Source organism: Penicillium lagena, assembly GCF_028827675.1.
Source record: "Penicillium lagena strain IBT 129212 chromosome Unknown utg000002l_segment0_segment0, whole genome shotgun sequence".
In the NCBI taxonomy this organism is placed as follows: domain Eukaryota; kingdom Fungi; phylum Ascomycota; class Eurotiomycetes; order Eurotiales; family Aspergillaceae; genus Penicillium; species Penicillium lagena.
The window spans coordinates 3,487,696-3,503,505 of record NW_026623223.1 but is presented as its reverse complement, the minus strand read 5'-3'; the positions used below and the strand labels follow the sequence as shown (position 1 = coordinate 3,503,505).

Sequence of the window (15,810 nt, the reverse complement as noted above, 5' to 3'; positions counted from 1 at the left end):
CCATTGCTCACTGCATGCCAACACTAGCAACTGCATGGCCCTGTATCTCATGGGCTTATGGGACTCGGTAATGGACCATAAGCCAAATACGGTTCAAGGTTTTTACCAATTCAAAGAAGCCTTGACCATGGGTAAATAGTAATTTTTGATCGGAGACACATGTCTCCAACCCGTCCAATCCATGTTGAGGAGACCTAAGATGCCTTGTTTTAGTCTCCAACATCATCTTTTTTTAAGATTCTACTTACCCCATGTCTCATCGTAGTTCTGAATGCCTTGTCGGGTGTAATAGCTGCCGCTGACATCCCACATGGTCCACCTAATGTGGTTGCTGGTGACGAAGTCCTTGATACACTGAGAATACAACTGCAGGTACGTCTCAGGAGCGAAGCCGAATTCTGTCAGCACCACTGGCAGTCTGTTCTGCACGCTGCTATCCGATATGTTTACCGCAGAAAAGCCGTCCGCATTGAGATCTGCTTCTAGCTCTGCGCAGGTGGAGAACGTTTGATCGAATTCGTAATTGTGGAGCTCGAAACCCAACTTATCTGCGAACTTGTAGTCTCTAATATCAAACCGGTAGCCCCCACCGAGACTCTGGCCAAGGACAAGAGCAGATATATCCAGGTCGTAATTGAGACCGGACAAGAAGAATTAGGGCATCGGGATTCACAGTATTGACGGCTTCCGCTGCGGGAATCATGTACTCGTACCATTCCTGCCAGCCGTAGCCGGGTGCTGGTGTTTCGCGGAGTTCATTATACAAACTGAGACTGACGAAATTGGGCCAAGAGGAAGCCTACACAGCATCAATTTATCGAGTCATGATTCGGTGACAGAAAGTTATTCCATACGTGTTTCGCCATGTATTTCAGTCCACGAATCCAATTCGTCACATTGAACTGGGTGTCGCCGAACCATCCATTCCCATCGGTCTCGTCACAGCACCAACCCGCTTGGACTTGGTGATTATCCAGATGCACGAGGATTCCACGCTCGGCACAAGCGGCAGCGACGGCGTCAAAAACTTTGGGTCAATAAACTCGATTCAGTACACCCCCTTTGGTTTTCAGAATGTGAAATCTCACCTGCAGTCGTGTAGTTGCAGAATTGAAATGAGGGTTATGTGCTAGGACTTGATGATAGACCTTGGTCCCATTGGCTTCCCCAAGGGCTTTGACGAACGATGCCTTCAGATCAATGTCATGTCCAGTTGTATAGATATCGTCAATCATCTCCGTGGCCCATGCTAGGCGGATGACATTCATGCCTAAGCTGGCAATTTTACCCGCAATAGATTCCACCGAAGCATATTATAATCCTTCAGGCACCATAGTCAAGAGAGATCCAGGCCAATTGGCCCCGGCGTAGGTGACTATCTCGCCCCGCGAATCTTGTATACATCGACCATAGCTACTGAAAGGTGCATGTGGCCACTCTCTGGAGTTCTTGTGGACCCTTGGGGATGTTTCTTGTCTCTTAGAGAAGTTAGGATCACCGAATTCCTTTTGGTAATAGAGGTGGAAACTTGCTGAAGCATGGCACTGAATTGTCAATGTAAGTGCGACAACAGACGACAGCAAAAGTCTCACGAAGTGCATGATCGTATCAACAACTTTATATGTTTGCTACCACGGAACTTGTAATTGCCAAGGGCAGACAGAAATTGCGCGCATTTATAATGGAGGCAACAAATGGTCGTGCGCAGCTGTGACTTGAAGATGGACGACTTCGCATCCCGCCTGCCCCCATGTAATCCTTGATCGCGATGTGCGTAATTCCCCCTAGTCTAGCCAGAAACCCTAGAGCAATTAATATTTATCCGCGATGGCTGAGGCTTGACAGATTACACGATCTCGCTAGTGAAAGTTCATACTGCCCGTGTTTTGCCATTTTTGCGGGGTATAAGCTAGCCCTAGACGAGGTAGTGCTTACATTCCCCACCATCTCGGGGATGTCGGAACCGAAGAGGCCAGAGGAAACTGCTGTGGTCTGGGGAAATCCACAGTTGCACATCATGAGCCAAAATTCCAAGGTCCACTTGAGTATTTCTGCATTCTCCTGAGGTGCCTGGGCCTCGACCCCTGTAATCCAATCGGGGAAGCCAAACCCGGTGGCTTTATCCCACCGCGAAAATTCTTGATTCAGATTCCCAAAATCCAACCCCTAACCGATCTAGAGCATGGGCACTTCCCCGGGTGCCGTTTACTGTATAGACTCAATTCCAATGCAATGGGCCATAAATATCCCATGCGTCGCTGATCCCCAGAGATCCACTCGACTTTGAATCGTGACTCAATATTGGGAAAGTTCCTCTAAGCTTGTACGAATTCATTCACTGTTCGAGAAATCACCATGGAGGCCTCTAAGCCAGGCCATGAGCACGCTGAGGTTGTCGCCGAGAAGCAGGACCTGCAGGAAACAAGCGAGGCGATCCAACTTGCTGAGGCCGTCACGACGACCAAGTACAGTCCGTGGACCGCCAGTATGTTTCGCTTGTACGGGTGCTTGCTGATCGCGTATCTCTGCGGTTGCTTGAACGGGTACGATGGCTCGTTGATGGGGGGACTCAATGACATGACCGCGTACAGGGCATATTTTCACATGTGAGTTCTTCTACGTCTGTCGGGCTATTCAAATTCTAACTATGGCAACTAGGAAAACTGCCTCATCCAGCACGGGTCTGGTCTTCGCCATCTACAACATCGGCTCTATTCCGGCTGTCTTGCTCTCTGGCCCGGTCAATGATCTGTTCGGGCGTCGCAAGGGCATGTTCACAGGAGCCGCCATTATCATTGTCGGGACCTGCATCCAGGCGCCGGCTGTCAGCCACGGAATGTTCCTTGCTGGCCGTTTCATTCTCGGCTTTGGCGTGAGCTTTTGCTGTGTCAGCGCGCCCTGCTATGTCTCGGAAATGGCGCATCCCATCTGGCGTGGAACCCTTACAGGTCTATACAACTGCATGTGGTATGTTGGATCCATTATCGCTAGTTGGATTGTTTATGGATGTGAGAGCTACGACAACCCGTACTCATTTCGCATTCCAATCTGGTGCCAGCTGGCGTCCTCCGTCATTGTTGCGGTTGGCACGTGGTTCTTGCCCGAGTCTCCCCGATGGCTCATGGCGCAGGACCGAGTGGACGACGCAGTTCAAGTCCTAGCACGGTACCACGGCGAGGGTGATGTCAACCACCCAATTGTGACGCTTCAGGTCAAAGAGATGCAGCATCAGATTGCCGTCACGGTCGACGACTCGAGCAAGAACTGGTGGGAATACCGCGAGCTTTTCAATTCGCACTCTGCTCGCCGTCGTCTAATTTGCGTGATCGGTATGGCTTGCTTTGGTCAGCTCTCGGGCAACAGTCTCACAGGCTACTATCTTCCGGAGATGGCTAAAAATGCAGGGGTTGATTCTGTCAGCACCCAATTGATGCTCAATGGCATTTACCCTGTCATTTGTTTATTTGCCGCTGTCGCGGGTGCAAATATGACAGACCGTATTGGTCGCCGACCGCTCATGCTCTACTCGCTTCTGTTCTGCTCAGTTGCCTTTGCTATCATGATTGGTACTTCGAAGATGTCGAACGATAACAAAAGCAATTCCAACGCAGCCAATGCTTCTCTCGCGTTCATCTATCTCTTCGGCATTGTCTTCTCTTTCGGCTGGACTCCATTGCAGAGCATGTATATCGCAGAGACGCTGACTACCAATACTCGCGCCAAGGGCACGGCCGTCGGGAACTTGATGTCCAACATCAGCAGTGCGATCATCTCCTACAGTTCAGGCCCTGCGTTTGAAAAGTGCAAGTATTATTTCTACGCCGTCTTCGTGGGGTGGGACTTGATTGAGGCGGTTATCATATACTTCTGGTTCCCGGAGACCAAAGACCGGACTCTGGAGGAGCTTGAAGAGGTTTTTGCCGCACCAAACCCGGTGAAGAAGAGCTTGGAGAAACGTAACATCACTACTGTGCTGCAGACATTGGAGATTTCAGATAACCATGCGGACGTCTGATCGTTGTGATGAGATGTCATTATAGTATCAATATCACTATTAGATGGAATCCCTCGACTAAAATTTCCCTAAGTAGAAATGTGTGTATCCACAGATCCATAGGACCCAAGAAGGTTAGTCTGCCCAGTCAGTGCATGGATCCAACGGGCTCACAAAATATGCGGGGTCCCCACTCCATAATTTTGGAAGTTATCTCTCACTTTTTCCTCACTCCAAGAATGTCCTCTGAGAACGGCGACGATAGTCGCAAAAGGAAAAGAACTTCTTACGCGGTATTAACTTCCTGTTGATACCTTGCCACTCTACTAATGCGGGACTCCTAGTGCGACCCATGTCGGCATCGAAAAGTGAGGTTAGTATCTATACTCTTCTAGTTCACTTTCGACGGGCTAACATGTAGTTACTAGATGCGATGGCCGTCGACCGTGTGAGACGTGTTCGCAGATGGCCATCACATGTGTCTATGGAACTGAGACCGCCAAGTTTGTAACGAGGCATTCAATGGTCGTTTCAGCAGTCCTGACTGACTGCCAATTCCAGCAAAAGCAAAAGCGACTTGATTCTGGATGCCGCCATCCGATCCGAGAATCTCTTGCGAGAATTATCGTCTAAACTAGTTCGTCTTCCTTCATGAATGGCCTTTTGGCTTTCTAACTTGCTTCTAGTCGCAGACCCCTACTGCCCACATCCCATCTCAGACCTCTTCTCCTCACGCAGTCATTTCACCAAGCACAGTGAGCAATACTTACCACAGCGAAATTCCCTCAGATCATATCTCCAATGCCACCTTGTCGGCTTTCCACGCATCTACGACCGAATCTATATTGTCGTGGCCGCAATTTTCCGAGTTCCGGAATCTAATTAAAGACCGCGGCTTTTCTGTTTTCCATCTGGAAAGTACCCGGGCGCCGCTGGTTCAGCATCCATCTGCGATCCAGCCGTACATGACAAAGTTTGAGGTCGAGAGAATGGTGCGAAGCTTTGAGCGCAGCATCAATTTTTGGTATCCTACCATGACTCAAGCGACGCTGCGAGAGCTGCGAATGCAGATATCCTCCGGTGTCTTTGAAGAGACAACACGGTCATGTCTGGCCTTGCTAGTGATGGCTTTAGGGTGTGCGGGTGAACTTGTGTCTTTATTTTCGGAACTGGAGACCCTCAAAGTAGACTATGGAGAGGCCTGGAACCAACAGCGGCTAATGAGTGAGCTGTACTTTGATAGCGCATATAAGAAGATTCATCTTGCGCAGGCTGAGTTTACGGCCGATGCAGTACAGTGCCTGTTCTTTACCGGGTAAGTTTTCCCTTTGGGTCGTGGGTCCCGTTGGCTCATTCCTCGCCATTCTGACGCATCGGGAGAAAGGTTGTCTTTTGCCTTCCTGCAGAGGCCCCTACAAGCTTGGTCATTTATGAGTGCGGCGGCAACCAAATGTCGGCTGCTTTTATCCTACAACATCTCGGAAATGGCATCCGAACAGCTGGAGTGTCTTCGCCGGATCTTTTGGTCTTGCTATATTCTTGAGAGGTCAGTGGTTTTGCGGTTACGCTTCTCGGACGTTCCACTCATTCAGCTGCGACAGTGACTATCTCGCCGAGCTCTCCGCACTCCCCCAAACCGGCATTGCAGGTATTGAGTCTTCCATTCCCTTACCAGGCGAATATTGCACCCAGGAATCTCAAAATGACCAAGAGGAATCTTCTTTGTACTTCCTTGCATGCATATCCATGCGGCGACTTCTAAATCGTGTGCACGATCTTCTCTACGCCAGGGACACGGGGGTTGGCTTCGACAACCACCAGTTTCCCTCTGTGGTCTCAGAATTGGGCTACCAACTCGAGGAATGGAAGGACTTACTGCCATTCCCATTCCAGTTTTCTGTCGATCTAGAGCCAACACGCACACAAGAGGGTGCCTTTCTGCGCCAGCGTTACCTAACATGCAAAAGCGTCATTTATAGACCATATCTCACGTGGGCGCTTTCGAACAGTGACTCTCGAGATCATTTCTCCCCGGTCGTTTATGAGGGATGTCGAACATGTTTGGAAGCATGCTGCATGCATGCGCTGAATCTGCGAAGTATGCAGCATACGATCATGGTGGACACGTGGATCTGCTCGCTCTCGTAAGTTTTCCCAAGAAATTTTGGAAGGTCACCGACTGATTGAGTGATGATCAAAAAGTATGGCGTCAGTCATACTCATTATGCTAGCTGCATCCCGCGTCAGCGCCTTACGACGACTCATGTCGTCTCGCAGCGTGGAGATCGGGCCACATGTGAACGGATTACTGACCCAATGGATGCATATTCCTGGTCGAGGGACTTCGCCGAGTGTCATGGAGAGTGTCAAGCTCATCGGAAATGCATCAACCCTGCTAAGTCTAACTTGGAACGATAATGGGTTGGAGAAATAATAAGCAAAGAAATGTCTTGAGCATAGATCACTGAGCCATATCTGGCCCACAATTTACCATCGAGAGAAAGTTGTGATTACCCGCAAATTAACCTGAATTTCTGATATGGAACGAACCCCTATTCAAAAACTCCTGATCGGCTGTTTCAGATTTCCACCAGACCGGAGGACGAGAGTGCAATGTAAAGCGGATTCAAAACCATTCTTTTAAGTTGGAAAGAAAAAATGTTGTGATTTTCATAATTATCTGATATACAATTGTATTCTTATATATAATTTACTAAATAACTTATAGACAAGAATTATATAGATTCGTGTTTCAAACTCGTCTCAGCCAAGGACTTTGGGGCCGGAAGTCGTCATTGCCGCCTTCCCTTCATTTTTCCCCTAGACAACGCCTCCTGCCCAGGGCGCATGTGGAAGGATTGCCCGCACACTTGTCACATATCGCCTGGTCCTTCCTAACTCTTTGAACATACATAGTATCCTGTATCTCAGACGATCGGGCCGTGCGCTGCTGGCCTCTCTCCCTGCACCCGCCGCGACGGCAGCAAAAGCCGCCTCGGACCACCCCGGACTGGACCAACTTCTGGCAAAATGGGCCTCATTCGACCCGGCCGGGCGAGGTCCATCATTCTCACTTTTCTTGTCATATGCCTCGTCAGCTCCGTCTACTTATACTGGACGCCGACCACCGCGTCGACCACGGCCTCGGTGGTGCCCAGCACGGCCTTCGAAGTACCTCTCGCAGAACGACAGAGCGCCTTCTGGAAAGCCTTCAAGCCGCTCCTCGAACGAAATGCACCCAACTGCCCCTCTCCCCAACACATCGACGATGCGGGCGCCGAGCACTTCGACGCTATCCACGAGCAACCCCGGCCCAGTCTGACCGACATGAGCGAAGAAGATCAGGCAGCGATGGAACAAGCCCATGCGAATTTTGTTCAGGATATCCGAAATGTCGGGAAAGAATTGAAGCCGGTCCATACCCCAGGGAAGCGAGGGCTGGTGTCAACGGCGGGTGAGAATTATCTTCCGGTATTTCTTTCGTCGCTGCGGATGCTCCGGCGTGCAGGTTCGACACTGCCTGTCGAGTTATATATGAAGGACTCAAGTGAATATGAGAAAAAGATTTGCAACGACGTGCTGCCTAAGCTTAACGCGCGGTGTATGGTTTTGGCCGACGTCGTGGGCAGCGACGTGATCGAACACTACCAGCTCAAAATCTTTGCGGTTCTGTTCTCGTCTTTTGAAGAGATCGTGTGGATGGATGCCGACTGTTTCCCACTGGGCAAGCCAGAGGACTTACTGGCTTCAGAGCCTTTCACTTCTTCCGGTCTGGTCACCTGGCCAGACTTCTGGCGCTCTTCCGCATCGCCCTTGTACTACAAGATCTCTCGGCAGGAAGCCCCGCCCATGACAGCTCGGCAATCATCGGAGACCGGCGCATTTTTGGTATCGAAACGAACGCATTTCCTGTCCATGCTGCTTGCCGCCTACTATAACTTCTATGGCCCTTCGCACTACTTCCGGCTTTTATCACAGGGAGGGCCTGGAGAAGGCGACAAGGAAACATTTATCCAGGCCGCTTCCGCCATGGGAGAACCATTCTACACCGTAAGCGAGCGGGTGGGCGCTATCGGACATAACAAGCCTGAGGGTGGGCTTTCTGGATCGGCCATGACCCAGTCGGATCCGCGCGAGGACTATACCTTGACCAGCGAGGGAATCTGGCGCGTGAAGGACCCAGCCGCTGGCGCGGCTCCGCATATCTTCTTCATCCATGCAAACTACCCCAAATTCAACCCAGGGGACAAAGTTTTTGGAACGGGATGGGAAACCGCTCCCACATTGAAAGATGATGGCTCGGACGGCCGAGCATGGACAGCCCCCAAGGATGTCGTTGCACGATTTGGGTACGACGTCGAGAGAGCTTACTGGGAGGAGATTAAATGGGTCGCCTGCAATCTCGAAAATGATTTCCGAACATGGGAGTCTAAGATGGGGATCTGCGACAGGGTTGAGATCTACTGGAACAATGTCTTTGCCGAGCCTCATGACGATGATCCGAAGTTCACCCCAGACCGTTGATTCCAGACTCGAGTGTGCATCTTTCTGGACTTGGGGATTGTCTGAATGACTTCCCCAACTATATCCCGGCCGAAGTCCCGACTTAGTGTCTTCAAACGATACGCCTTACCAGACGAACTGAACATCACTGGCGTTATCTCACGACGCTTCGTGGACAACCTGGTCTCCTACCGGTCTCCCGCTCCGCCACAGCTGGTTGGCACTACATCTCTCTTGATCTGACACGCCTCTCTCTCAGAGGCACTGCACAAAAATTGACGACCAATTCCATGTACATTAGTTAGATATCGACCGAACTTCGGTATGCCGCACATAATGCATAATCAATCACATACAGACTCATCTACACTGGACGACCACCTAGCAGGAACGACATTCGATAAAAACACAAGAAATACAGTGGAAAACATCTATTTCATGACACCTTTCTCGCGCAGTCGCTGCTCATCCTCCATCTGCAGCTCGCGATCGATCTCAGCGCCTCTGGAAGGCTTGTTTCCGTGCAATTGAGCCTGAAGGCATGACATTTAGAAACTGTCGAGCTAAGAGGGGTAAAAGAAAGTAACTCACCGGCTTCGTGGGATCACTCTTGCTTAGTTCCGCCTCATTACTACGATCGTACGAAGTACTGGATTTGCCCTCCTTGTAGCGCTCGCGCTCGTTGATGACGGACTGGGGCTCGTTGCGCTGGTCGCCGGCTTCGTAAAATGCGGCATGGCCGACGCTAGACTGGCCGGCTCCGTGGTAGGCGTTGTTGGGGGCCATAGTATTGGACTGATGGGAATTGAAGCGTCTGGTCACGTTGTCCTGCTCAGACATTGTATTTTTTAGCTCGGTTGTTGCACCGGGACATGATGTCATGCTGGAGTCATTGAAATCATTGTCGGGCGCGGGCTACTATATAAAGGTGACTGTATAACAGGTGATACCTATCTAAATTGGAGGCAGGAATCCAGAATCAGAGCAGCGATGATGGATGTGATCATAGAGCTGGGTATTTATCGCTCGGGGCTGTTTCGATGGCCTTAAGATGGTGGATATACATATGAGAGTGTCTGTGTCAGCTTAACAAATCTTCTTCAGGTCGACTTCCCAAACGGTATTGTTAAGCCGGGGCTTATTAGTTAGTTAACTACACATTACCGTGGACAAGGAAACTGTCTGAGAAAAAGAAGCAATTAGGAGGGGAGGGCCACAAAGAAAGAAGCCGGTACCGCCACACATAGCCCTTTCAAGTGGACCCTGCCTTCATATGCATTCGTCTCGAAACCGTCTCGGAGTTGAGCATGGCCAAAGGCTAGACTGCCGCTAGGTTGAGCTCATGGGCCCCTCACAACTTTGTTGAAGAGTCCATTGGCATGTGTCGTGGGTATTTGGCAGCAATGACATTCGTCCGCGAAGGAATGTGATTGGATCAATAGTATTGCCAGATATAGCTAACAGCTCGAACGGTTGGTCTTGTCACGTATATCAGGCGCATCGAGGATTCAAATTTAGGTAAAGCATGAAATAGGACTTACTATTACTGATACTGACCCCAATACTATTTGCTCCCATAGACCACTTCAATGTCGATCCTTTGGATTCCGGCTGAAGAATCCCGGAGAGAAAAATGTTTACCTGCAAAGCGAGCGAATAGTCCAAAGTTATTGAGCATGGGAAAACTCAGAATGCGGATGAAGTCTCTATGTTGATCATATCTTTCTCTTATGTGACACCCTTGGATGTCGTTTTGCGCTTGCCTACACTTTCTCTCTCGGAATTTAATACATGGCAAGGGAACCCCATCTATCTTGGACAAGATGTCTATATCCGACCCAGAATACCGATTTGACTTGATCGAAGATACAATCGCAGCTTTTAGTAAGTTTCGGTGTCTTCTGAATGGATATTTTCATATGCCACTTTCGTCTATGAAGCGCGGACTTCCGAGAGCAATCAGTATAAAACAGTTGACCTGTGGCTCAACGCAGAGAATGGGGAGTTCGTCATTGTGCTCGATGACGAAGACCGAGAGAATGAAGCCGACCTGATTATTGCCGCAGAGTCGATCACACCTGCGCAGATGGCATTCCTGGTCCGCTTCACGAGGTGAGAAAATCCTTCAAGTCAACTGCTTCTTGGCCATCATCCAGATGGAATAGGTTCTCAGGCAAAGACGATTGCCCTTTCTTATTATTTATCGATCATCACTGACACACATGTACAATACCCAGTGGCTTAATATGCGCCCCCATAGCCCCGGAGATTGCCATGCGCCTCGCTCTTCCCCAAATGGTGACTGAAAATGCCGACCCAAAGGGAACAGCCTACACAATCACGATAGACTCAAGTGCCGACTCTGTCACAACAGGAATCTCCGCCGAAGATCGCGCTCTAACATGCCGTACGCTGGCTTCACCAACCTCCCACGTCGAATCATTTACACGGCCAGGACACATCATCCCGCTTCAAGCTCAGCCCGGCGGCGTGCGCCAGCGCAGGGGCCACACCGAGGCGGCAGTGGATTTGTGCCGGCTGGCCGGAAAGGCTCCTGTGGGCGTTATTGCGGAGCTTGTTGAAGATGGAGAGATTGTTGAAGGAATTCCGGAGGTAGGTGGGAATAATGGAATGATGCGCCGGGATGGGTGCTTGAGATTTGGGAAGAGGTGGGGAATTAAGACATGCACAATTGACAAATTGGTAAAGTATTTGGATGCGACGGAGGGAAGAATAAATCGGAGACATTAGGCTCCTTTTCCATTCAATGGACAGATATCATTCAGTATGGAGAAAGCCGAAAACGGATAAAAGTGAACGCAACCCATTATGCCGCACCGAAAACCCAAGTCTCCGATGCAGCTGGTTTTCCATGAAAAAGATAAAAATTGGACTTACCGCAACTTTGACCTTTATTTTGCGAGATGGCAGCAGGTTCTTGAGATATCCACGACATGCTGTTGGATTGTCTTCCTATTGTGACGTTTCTTGCGTCGACTGGGTCGCGTTTTGACAATATTGTTCGTTGTCCGGTCAATTATGTTAGCGAAAAGTATATCTGGACAGTTACTGCTTGCTGTTTCGGATGAATTGGTTTTTTTTTTCTTCAATCAATTGAGAAGTCCTATTCTAAATATGGTAATACCGCAAGCCTCAAGAATAGATTCACTATTCTACTTAACGTTAATGAAGTCTGAGTGATGTTCTCAACGTGAAACCTGTTTATACCAGCGACCTCGTCTCTTGGAGAGATGGAAAGAATTTCCTCTTCCGTGCCCTCATATGGCAACGCACAAGCTCCGAATTGCTAGAGCTATTCTACTCGAGCATTATACGTCACAATCAAGGCTGCTGAGCATACTAGCAGACGGTGCAAAGAAAGTTGTACCTGTCAAAGGCTTTGAAAAGTCAAGCAATCGGTCGTGCAGCCCTGCCGGATCCCCAATAAACATGCGCTCCAACATCTTCTCAATCACCCATAGACGCCGCGTATAGCCAATGAAAAAAGTGCCGAACTCTCCAGCCCCCGGCGAGCCAAAAGGCATATTATCACGAAGAATATCATGTTCGTTTCCGGCCTCGTCCGTAATAGTATTGAGTGTTTTATGTGAGCGCTGGCCAGACTCAGCATCATCCAGCTCAATATTATCTAATTTTGTTCGACCAATTATCTTTTCCTGTTTCTCGGCTGAGAGGGAATTCCATGTAGACAGATCATGGACATATTTCTGCACAACGATATAGCTGCCACCCGTGGCATTGGTGTCCTCTTCAGCCACAAGAGCAGAGGATGAGATCTCCAGACCAACCGGGTTAGCTGTGCCGTCGACGAACCCGAGAAGGTCTCTTGCATCAAAGTATCGGAACCCGACAGTCTCATCGACCGTTTTCACTGTGTCACCCAGATGGTCCATGAGCTGCCGCTGAAATTCGAAACAAATATCTCGACGATCTGAGCGAATGTGGAAGAGAAGATCCCCAGGCGTACTGACTGCCACGTGTCTCGAGCCTTTAACTTCTCGGAAGGTATGTAGCTCTTTCGGTCGGGGTTGCCCAGTAAGACGATCCCAAATATCACTACCAATGCCTACAGTGCAGGCAAAGTGGGTATTTGGGCCTCGAATAGTCACATTCTTAGCCAGACTGGCGAGATCAGCAAGTGTTGAACGGATGGTTGGAATACCATCGAACTTTGTGACTGAAAGGACAAGGAAGGTCGCCGATATGGTGAGCGGGGCGCCGACTGGTTGAGGATTGATGGGGGTCATGCCACTCGTTTTTTCTGGTTGAGCTGGTGATGGCCGGTTGCAATTTCTAGAGAACTTCGATAGGAATGTTGATGGCCCGAAACTGTTTTTTGTAGATGCAAAGGCTTGGCAAATCGGCTCGTCGCCCACCACCGGGATCTTCCAATTAGCTGCCTCGAAAGGCAATAGTAAACATGCACTCTGATTGGACAATTACTTCTACTGGATTCGGCAAGGATGAGCAGCAGGAATGTGATTCTGAAATGCCCCCTGCAGCTCACATAATGTACCCACTAATGAATTCCGCGTCACTATCCATCAGTGTGGGGAGAAAATCTACTTCCTCAATTAGGCACATGTACCAAATGGAGAAAAAATCCTAATACTGAAAACTACAAGTCATGGGGGACGTGGGCATGTCACACACTTCCCCGCTCAAAAGATAGCAGATATAAAGCACCACAGCCATCGAGTTTGGGACTGAGTTCGAATCCACACATACGATATCATAAATCTCCAGTTCTCAACACGAAGTTACAAGATAACTTCTCAATTGATCAAACTATGTCCGAAAGTTGGTCACCCATTTTAAATCTCTGCATTCTTTCACAATGCTAATGAATTTTCAGACTCTCAAAATACCACTGAACATAAAGAGCCCTTCATAAAGAGGATCTTCGAGCATCATCACGAGCACAAGCAAGAAAATTCTTCTCAAGGTGACGACAAGGACGGGGCACCCAGTCACGAGGGCAGGTTGAAGACCTATGAAAATGATCTGAAAAAGGACCTAAAAAAGGACGAGGAAGGGCTCCAAAAGTACTACGAGGAAGATAAGATGCTGGAAGAAGAAGGGAAGACCTACGGCGGGTTGATGTAATCCTGGGACCCGCTCTAGCCCATGCGGATGAACTCAGTAGGCATGGCTCTAGCACGTGTCAGAGTTGAAGTATCTCGGGAATAGTACTCATCAAAAATGAGCTTTCTAATCGCCAGTCATAGGAAAGTGTGTGGTTTGGAAAAGGCTCGCAGTAATCGGCTCCACAAATGATAAACCTTTTTTTATATTTGATTAAACGGATAAAAAAATGAAATATAAAAGGTTAGTATATATAGATGTTCTAGAAACTGGCATCCTTAATTTCCGTGCATAGATGACAACAGGGAGTCGGGTGTCCATCCGTCATCGACAAAAATCATATTCCCCCTTTCTTCTGAAGAGTAGAACAGATTCAGAAGGCATTTTTCAATTCCTTGACGTGCCTCCAGGCTTAATGTACCGAGAACTCTGACCAATTCCACGACGTAATTGACCTTGAAACCCCCATTGTCGCACGTCTTCAGACTTTGATATAAAAGAAGACGTAAGTTGTGAACGGAATGACTCCATGCATCCCGGGACTCTCTCAGGGCCGTGTCCAACATGGTCAGTGTATTCGACGCAGCAAGCAGCTCAGGAGTGTCCTCATATAGAAGGGATATAGACTCCTGCAACATGACACCGATAGAAAACAGACACTCCAGCACTTCATCTTCCAGTCCGGGAGAATACGAGCCATGACAAGTAGTCTCAGTGGAGGGCTGAAAGTTGTCAAGTAAAAGCCTGATTGCAGTATGGAGAGACGCGAAACGAGACAGTCGGACTTCGTAGAACGACCCCATGAAGGTTCGCAAATCCTGGATAAAAGATAGTAACCAAAGACAGCGAACCTTTTGGAAGTCGAGAGATAGGAAGTCTGGATGGGCGTTACGAAATTGCGGGGGGTGGGATATTTCTTCGAGGTTGTTCGTGGACACGAACCATGACGGTTTTGACATTAGAGAAACGCTTTAGATTGCATCAGTCGTGCCACTCTACAATCCTGAACCTGCACAGACGGGACTTTGACTCACAGATAGACGACAAGTTCCAACCGCCAGTTGTCACGTAGTTCCTCAACCCCGCCTCTGGCCTCAATCATTCTCTGCAAGCCGTCGCGGTGAATTTTCCATTCTAAATCAGTACCCCAGTATCTCTAGATATATTATAATCAGTCATTTTCCTGTGAAAGAGCAGTGGAAAAGCCTGAACTGAGGTACATACCTCAAATGTAAGAAGGCGAATAACAGCAGCGAAAGCGTCATCACTCAGCTCTTTCTCAGGATCAACCAGCCAAGAGCGTAGTATTCTCACTGCCTCTGCTTTATACTTTAACGCATCCGAGGACTTTGTACCTCGTCGTGGAGATGTTCCGGTATAGAGGTGAGCTAGGTGGGCGGCAGAATGTGCCATGATGCAGTTAAAAGATGAAGCATTAGACAGATCTAGGGGAAACCAGACGTCCTTCATTGGATTGAACTCAGTGGCATCCAGATCTTCAAACATCATCGCTGCGTGGGTGCATATCCCTAGGATCCAGTAAGCTAGTTTTCATCCTCATGTTCACTCTACCTTCTGATACATACAATGGTGTAAAAGTTTCTGGTGCTGACTTGTGAGGCGGACAGGACACGTTTGAAATGGATCAGGCCGCGAAGTCGAAAGAGCACGGGTAACACCGCACAAAAGCTGTGCCGCAACATTAAGATCTTTCTCCCTGTTGTCGCCCGATTGGTCCTTTAGCCACCCAGGAGAACTATCTGTAGTGTTGTCTTGGCGATGGGAGGCATCTCCGTTCCGCTCAGAACGTGGAAGCAGTTTTCGAGACGCTCGTCTATGATGGGATTTTGTCTCTTGCTTGCGTCTATTCCGCTGCTTCCAGTGCTCACGCATAGCATGACTTCGAGATTCCGACTGGCTGTTCGCGTTCACGAAGGCGAATTGACGGGGTTCACTGGAGGAACTAGAGTCTCGATTAGACATGATTTCCGTTTGGCCATGAGGCCGATGGAAGGAGAGCCCAGATTTCTGTGTGGCAGACCGTGGTGGATGAAATTGTGACCCGAAGCGAACCACCTAGATCACATGATGCGCTGAACACGCATATGGTGTGTCTTCCGTGGGTGCTCGTGCCAAAGCCAATCGTACCAGTGACCATGGAACCCTTTACACTAGTCGCCCGGCGGCACACCAATGACATTCCTAGA

The 15,810-nt window shown here is 49.1% G+C and overlaps 8 protein-coding genes across 8 annotated transcripts; 4 read left to right on the top strand and 4 right to left on the bottom strand.

The window, feature by feature from the left end:
• Positions 1-240: 240 nt before the first annotated feature.
• On the bottom strand, positions 241-1,268 carry N7510_004215 (glycoside hydrolase; the record flags this gene model as incomplete). Its single annotated transcript, XM_056976141.1, has 3 exons — positions 241-565; positions 642-799; positions 1,089-1,268. 3 exons carry the CDS (start codon positions 1,266-1,268, stop codon positions 241-243), a joined length of 663 nt encoding a protein of 220 aa, XP_056836097.1.
• Positions 1,269-2,355: 1,087 nt separating this feature from the next.
• On the top strand, positions 2,356-6,428 carry N7510_004214 (MFS transporter; the record flags this gene model as incomplete). The annotated part of the gene is made up of 9 exons (XM_056976140.1): positions 2,356-2,543; positions 2,592-2,606; positions 2,659-3,761; positions 4,339-4,367; positions 4,423-4,442; positions 4,556-4,631; positions 4,681-5,309; positions 5,494-6,138; positions 6,197-6,428. The coding sequence occupies 9 exons, from the start codon at positions 2,356-2,358 to the stop codon at positions 6,426-6,428; spliced, it is 2,937 nt and encodes a 978-aa protein (XP_056836096.1).
• Positions 6,429-7,024: 596 nt separating this feature from the next.
• On the top strand, positions 7,025-8,518 carry N7510_004213 (alpha-mannosyltransferase; the record flags this gene model as incomplete). The annotated part of the gene is made up of 1 exon (XM_056976139.1): positions 7,025-8,518. One exon carries the CDS (start codon positions 7,025-7,027, stop codon positions 8,516-8,518), a length of 1,494 nt encoding a protein of 497 aa, XP_056836095.1.
• A 410-nt stretch (positions 8,519-8,928) lies between these two features.
• Positions 8,929-9,283, bottom strand: N7510_004212 (uncharacterized protein; the record flags this gene model as incomplete). The annotated part of the gene is made up of 2 exons (XM_056976138.1): positions 8,929-9,030; positions 9,089-9,283. The coding sequence occupies 2 exons, from the start codon at positions 9,281-9,283 to the stop codon at positions 8,929-8,931; spliced, it is 297 nt and encodes a 98-aa protein (XP_056836094.1).
• A 1,037-nt stretch (positions 9,284-10,320) lies between these two features.
• Positions 10,321-11,248, top strand: N7510_004211 (3,4-dihydroxy-2-butanone-4-phosphate synthase; the record flags this gene model as incomplete). The annotated part of the gene is made up of 3 exons (XM_056976137.1): positions 10,321-10,381; positions 10,438-10,609; positions 10,735-11,248. 3 exons carry the CDS (start codon positions 10,321-10,323, stop codon positions 11,246-11,248), a joined length of 747 nt encoding a protein of 248 aa, XP_056836093.1.
• A 578-nt stretch (positions 11,249-11,826) lies between these two features.
• Positions 11,827-12,765, bottom strand: N7510_004210 (Dyp-type peroxidase; the record flags this gene model as incomplete). Its single annotated transcript, XM_056976136.1, has 1 exon — positions 11,827-12,765. One exon carries the CDS (start codon positions 12,763-12,765, stop codon positions 11,827-11,829), a length of 939 nt encoding a protein of 312 aa, XP_056836092.1.
• A 543-nt stretch (positions 12,766-13,308) lies between these two features.
• On the top strand, positions 13,309-13,624 carry N7510_004209 (uncharacterized protein; the record flags this gene model as incomplete). The annotated part of the gene is made up of 2 exons (XM_056976135.1): positions 13,309-13,318; positions 13,374-13,624. The coding sequence occupies 2 exons, from the start codon at positions 13,309-13,311 to the stop codon at positions 13,622-13,624; spliced, it is 261 nt and encodes an 86-aa protein (XP_056836091.1).
• A 257-nt stretch (positions 13,625-13,881) lies between these two features.
• Positions 13,882-15,586, bottom strand: N7510_004208 (uncharacterized protein; the record flags this gene model as incomplete). The annotated part of the gene is made up of 4 exons (XM_056976134.1): positions 13,882-14,572; positions 14,638-14,759; positions 14,828-15,132; positions 15,190-15,586. 4 exons carry the CDS (start codon positions 15,584-15,586, stop codon positions 13,882-13,884), a joined length of 1,515 nt encoding a protein of 504 aa, XP_056836090.1.
• Positions 15,587-15,810: the final 224 nt, after the last annotated feature.